The 5,969-nt window shown below is 48.7% G+C and overlaps 1 protein-coding gene and 4 non-coding genes across 5 annotated transcripts; 1 reads left to right on the top strand and 4 right to left on the bottom strand.

Moving 5' to 3' along the window:
* Nucleotides 1-280: 280 nt before the first annotated feature.
* On the bottom strand, nucleotides 281-353 carry Pmar_PMAR014156. Its single transcript has one exon. It is a non-coding gene; the product is annotated as a tRNA-Lys (tRNA).
* Nucleotides 354-2,451: 2,098 nt separating this feature from the next.
* On the bottom strand, nucleotides 2,452-2,524 carry Pmar_PMAR014155. The gene has a single exon. It is a non-coding gene; the product is annotated as a tRNA-Lys (tRNA).
* A 96-nt stretch (nucleotides 2,525-2,620) lies between these two features.
* On the bottom strand, nucleotides 2,621-2,693 carry Pmar_PMAR014154. Its single transcript has one exon. It is a non-coding gene; the product is annotated as a tRNA-Lys (tRNA).
* Nucleotides 2,694-2,790: 97 nt separating this feature from the next.
* Pmar_PMAR014153 lies at nucleotides 2,791-2,863 on the bottom strand. Its single transcript has one exon. It is a non-coding gene; the product is annotated as a tRNA-Lys (tRNA).
* A 456-nt stretch (nucleotides 2,864-3,319) lies between these two features.
* Nucleotides 3,320-4,141, top strand: Pmar_PMAR014152 (hypothetical protein; the record flags this gene model as incomplete). The annotated part of the gene is made up of 1 exon (XM_002771939.1): nucleotides 3,320-4,141. One exon carries the CDS (start codon nucleotides 3,320-3,322, stop codon nucleotides 4,139-4,141), a length of 822 nt encoding a protein of 273 aa, XP_002771985.1.
* Between the last annotated feature and the right edge of the window lie 1,828 nt (nucleotides 4,142-5,969).

The following is a 5,969-nucleotide window of genomic DNA, read 5'->3' as shown; positions in this document are numbered from 1 at the left end:
TGCGGATGACGATCACCACGGCAAGCTATGTCAACCATCGCCCAGTCTAGGGACTCCTCTAGACAATTTCCAGTAAACCATAGGCTACAAACCACTTGATGATGTACGCGCACCTCGGGCGAGGCTCGGACACGCGGCCATGGGCTTATAAGGCACGCGCTCTGCCGACTGAGCTACCGAGGCGAATGCAGCATTAAAAATAGTAAAAGATAGACTGCTACACTCTTCCAAGACAATTCCTAGTAAACCATAGACTAAAAACGACTTGATGACGTATGCGCACCTCAGGCGGAGCTCGAACCTGCGGCCACGGGCTTAAAAGGCACGCGCTCTGCCGACTGAGCTACCGAGGCGAATGCAGTACTTGACCTAGTGAAAGATAGACCGCTACACTCTGCCAAGGCAATTCCTTGAGAGCTTAGCGAAGCGTTGCGGCAGTGAAATCACCTCAGTAACGAGAGACTATGCAAACCTGGAACGCACCGCGAAGAGCACACAATCTGTACGTGCATACGCACACATGCGTGCAAGATACATGTGCGGCCATCCCACGGAACTTAGCCTAACAATTCCTTGTTTCCAAGTGGAGCAGCAATGCACCACTGGCCTGATGCGCTTTGACGTCCTCTGCGGAGGCGTATATCCGACTACGTTGGGTAGTCTACTTGTTGATTCGGCACAGTGGGGCCGGGAAGTGGCCGAGAGATCGCCCATTCCAAGTATGACTCATACTGTATGAGTTCCTATGGGGTGACTAGCGCTCGTGTGCGACGAGAGTGGAAGTGTGTACTTCCACCCCATTCATGCCTATATTAAACGTCCTCTGTGGGGAACGTTATTCGTCCGCGGTAATTAGTCTACCCGGTAGACTCTACCGGCCCAGCGGGCCTGGGAGATGGTCGAAAAAGGAAATCAACCATTCTAACAACCGTGAGACACTACGATATGACTAGCGCTTGCGTTCGAGGGTAGGAGTGGAAACTCTCACCTCGTTCACTTCTAATGAACGTTGTCTATCCCCAACGTTCTCTGTGGAGAACGCGGTCCAGAGGGACCGGTAAGTGGCTGAGAAATTGGTCATTTTAAGTACTGTGTGCAACTGAGAGTTGCGTCGGTCCAGTGGGGCCAGGAAGTGGCTGAGCAATCGGCCACTCCAAGTACTGTGAGCAACTGAGAGTTGCGTCGGTCCAGTGGGGCCAGGAAGTGGCTGAGCAATCGGCCACTCCAAGTACTGTGAGCAACTGAGTGTTGCGTCGGTCCAGTGGGGCCAAGAATGGGCTAAGAAATCGCCATTCCGAGTACTGTGAGCAACTGGGAGTTGTGTCGGTTCAGTGGGGCCAGGAAGTTCCTATGACTCAGTCTCAATCATTCAGGGCATGGGAAGTATATAGTTACCTCCTACATTGATTTACCACCACGATGCCATATGTGAATCCAGAGTGTGGGATTGGAATAGGGGGATGTGTGCCGGGCCCGTATCGGTGTGCAACAAGTAAAACCTAGTTCGCACCATGCGGTCCCTGCCACATAGAACCTTCGGCGCATTTGCAGGTTATGGATTCCCAGATTGCCGATCTACAGATAAGACAATGAGACTACTAGTATGAGACTAGTGGCAACGTTGAACGTTGCTTGATTGGCAATCTCGCGCACACTTGGAAATCCAGCCTTCGCTGAATGGCGCCTCGGTTCTCCAATCCCACCCTCTCGAGTCGGAGGGGCTTTCATTGAGAGCTTAGCGAAGCGTTGCGGCAGTGAAATCACCTCAGTAACGAGAGACTATGCAAACCTGGAACGCACCGCGAAGAGCACACAATCTGTACGTGCATACGCACACATGCGTGCAAGATACATGTGCGGCCATCCCACGGAACTTAGCCTAACAATTCCTTGTTTCCAAGTGGAGCAGCAATGCACCACTGGCCTGATGCGCTTTAACCACACCCACCCGACCCGGGGGATGTGTGCCGGGCCCGTATCGGTGTGCAACAAGTAAAACCTAGTTCGCACCATGCGGTCCCTGCCACATAGAACCTTCGGCGCATTTGCAGGTTATGGATTCCCAGATTGCCGATCTACAGATAAGACAATGAGACTACTAGTATGAGACTAGTGGCAACGTTGAACGTTGCTTGATTGGCAATCTCGCGCACACTTGGAAATCCAGCCTTCGCTGAATGGCGCCTCGGTTCTCCAATCCCACCCTCTCGAGTCGGAGGGGCTTTCACGGCAAACCATGGACTAAAAACCACTTAATGATGTATCATACATCATGTATGCGTACCTCGAGCGGGGCTGAAACCCGCGGCCTCGGGCTTAAAAAGCACTCGCTCTGCCGACTGAGCTACCGAGGCGAATGCAGCATTAAAAATAGTAAAGGATAGACTGCTACACTCTTCCAAGACAATTCCCAGTAGACCATAGACTAAAAACGACTTGATGACGTATGCGCACCTCGGGCGGAGCTCGAACCCGCGGCCACGGGCTTAAAAGGCACGCGCTCCGCCGACTGAGCTACCGAGGCGAATGCAGCACTTGTCCTAGTAAAAGAGAGACCGCTACACTCTTCCAAGGCAATTTCCAGTAAACCATAGACTAAAAACGACTTGATGACGTAGCGCACCTCGGGCGGAGCTCGAACCCGCGGCCACGGGCTTAAAAGGCACGCGCTCCGCCGACTGAGCTACCGAGGCGAATGCAGCACTTGTCCTAGTAAAAGAGAGACCGCTACACTCTTCCAAGGCAATTTCCAGTGAACCATAGACTAAAAACCACTAAATGATGTATGCGCATCTCGGGCGGGGCTCGAACCCGCGGCCACGGGCTTAAAAGGCACGCGCTCTGCCGACTGAGCTACCGAGACGAATGCAGCACTTGACCTAGTAAAAATGGACCCCTAAACTCTTCCAAGGCAATTTCCAGTAAACCATAGACTAAAAACCACTTGATGATGTATGCGCACCTCGGGCGGGGCTCGAACCCGCGGCCACGGGGTTAAAATATACACCCAGATTCTGTGAACTATAGAGTGGGGGAGCGTGGAAGGAATTTGATCGTCAATATCAACGATTGCTGAACTTCAGTGTCTTGAATATCATATTGTAGGATAAGTATCCTAGCACACAAAGTATATCTGTCCTTATTGTGCCGTTCGTATCCTAGCCTAGCTTTGCAATGTATAAGTGTTATATTAGTAGTGAGTGAAGTTGGATCATCATTGTGATCTACTGTTGAGTTAGTCTAACGACTTCTCTATAACTTGGTAGCAGCTCCTTCGACAAGCAGAAGACGCCCTTCTTCAAGTTGTCCTCTATATGCAATGGTATCCGAGTCGACTTCTAATATGCAACTGAAGATTACCCCTGCGTCCTTAGCGGGTTCTAAGTTGACTATTGCCAAGATCGAGGGTTGGTCTAAGAAGTTCGAGACGATAGCCAAATTTTATAATTGGGGTGAGAAGGCTTATGAATATGTTCCGCTGTTCTTGGAAGATAAAGTGCAGGTTGCTTATGATCATATTCCGCTGTCTGATCGTACTGACTTGAATAAGGTGAAGGCTTCTCTCATCCACAGCCTCCTGACTCAAGACCCCTTTGAGGCCTTTAACTCTAGAGTCATGAATGATGACGAGTCGTATCTTGATTTCAGTTATGATCTCAAACAGCTTGCCCAGAAGATGTTATCTGTTGGTGGGAGTTCGGTGGTACCAGATGTGGCTGATGCTCTTGCACGAAGCCAATTCCTTCGTGGTATTGATGTTGAAATGACAGAAAAACTGAGAATGCTTAAATTACAGACGTTGGATGAGATGGTAGAGAGAGCTAAAACTATAAGCCGTGGGAAGGAGATATCTGATCAACGAAAGCAGGAGCTGAGTTTTTATGCTGGTTACTATTCGGCTCACTATGAGGAAAAGGGTAAAGGCAAGGGCAACTACAACGTCAAAGGCGGCTATGAGAGCAAGGGTGTCTATTTGCAAAAGGATCCCTATTGGTTTAATAGGTGCTATTCTTGTGGACGAACTGGTCACCTCGCCAGGGACTGCCCTATGAAGGTGGACCCTGATGATACTACGGGTATGCTGGCTATTGATGAAGATTTCGATGCGGTTGATTTCGAAGCCCAAGACATGGGTAACTGATACAAGAGCATATTTTTAATTTGAGACCCAGCATGCTCCAGTTTTCAGTGGGTCCGTCTAGCAATATCACTATGCAAATTGGTCTCTTAACGCTTGAGGCCATTCTTGATAGTGGTTCTTCCCTATCTATATATCCTAGTCATCTTTTACGACTGATCTCTCCATTTCCTAAACTTCGTTATGTAGCTAAATCACGTATTGTTAATACTGTTACTATTACTGAGAGTGTTACGAAGCCTTTGTTTTTTATTCTAAGTAGTGAATATACATTTGTACATGATTTTTACGTTCTCAATAGTGAATCGTTGTGATCTCCCTTATTGAGAAGAGAAGTAGAGAAGAGCAACCATGAATCAGTAGCAGCAAGCCCAACTCGTGAACTCGTGAAGTTGATGTTGAAGCAAGTATAGCCAAGTGATGAAGAGCAGATAGAAGATGTTCTAGTCGATAGAGAAGAAGATCAGCAGCCGTTAAGAAGGAGTACAAGAGTTAAGCATCCAGTAAGAAGATTGAGTATTGGTCTGACCAATACCACAAGCTATGGTGATAAGATTTATTAGTCTGAGTCGTATGTTTGATAGGATAAGTTTCTTTGTATGTGATCACCTCACTCAGGAAAAGAGGGGAGAATAGTTGTAGGATAAGTATCCTAGCACACAAAGTATATCTGTCCTTATTGTGCCGTTCGTATCCTAGCCTAGCTTTGCAATGTATAAGTGTTATATTAGTAGTGAGTGAAGTTGGATCATCATTGTGATCTACTGTTGAGTTAGTCTAACGACTTCTCTATAATATCCGTGGCTATTCTGATACAGTTAAAGTATACACGCAGATTCTGTGAACTATAAAGTGGGGGAGCGTGGACGGAATTCGACCGTCAATATCAACGATTGCTGAACTTCGGTGTCTCGAATATCGTATCCGTGACTATTCTGATACAGTTCAAGTATACACCCAGATTCTGTGAACTATAGAGTGGGGGAGCGTGGACGGAATTTGACTGTCAATATCAACGATTGCTAAACTTCAATGGGAGACAGAAATTATGCTGACTATCACAACTATCTTTCCAAGGTAGATTAAATATGTGCTAACTTTGCTACGCGACCTGAGAAGTTGAGGCATCTTCCAAAGTACAACTCACGAGACACTACGCTGCTGCTCAGTGGTCAGTATTAGATACAACCCAGCTAACGTGTATACCTCAGCCATGAGGATCAAGAACCTACTCTGTAGGACAAGAGCTTACGGGAGTGAGACTCACTCCCGTAAGACTCACTCAGTGAGTCGGACGATCGACCTGGTGATGGAGTTCGGTCACCCTAAATGGCCCTGCATGGCATGCAGTGCATGCTGCTAGACATGCCCATCTTCTCTTCTCTCAGCGTCTTCTTCGGCTTCATGGCTCTCGAGAGCCCGTCTGGCATAAGGCCGGTCTGACGCCAGTGGCACTAGCCTAGTGTTCAGTACTGCGATTTGACCGTGAAAGCCATCAGAGGTTCACACATCTGTTCGCATCCGCGCCACCTCAGCCGGCTATGGAGACTTGGATGACACTCACACTAACCTGCGTCGCGGTTCTTTATCGCGTCTTTGAAAAGATAAGAGAATAATGAACTCTGTCACCGCTAGACTAACGGCGCTAGCCTCTAGCGTAGCTTGGAGGGCCGCGCCCGCGGCCGACCTGTGCGCGTACCGATCGGCCCACTGTATCACCTCCACCTTCGTTGAACTCCACGGGTTCAACTCGTCAGGTTGAAGTCCGCACCGAGAGGCCTCCTTCCTCGGATCGTGTAGCCTCGTTTCCCGGAACCTCCGGGCCGAAATA

Source organism: Perkinsus marinus (genome assembly GCF_000006405.1).
Source record: "Perkinsus marinus ATCC 50983 genomic scaffold scf_1104296962212, whole genome shotgun sequence".
NCBI classification, from domain to species: Eukaryota; Perkinsozoa; order Perkinsida; family Perkinsidae; genus Perkinsus; species Perkinsus marinus.
Note: the sequence above shows the minus strand (reverse complement) of the source record. Positions and strands in the feature narration are given on the sequence as shown.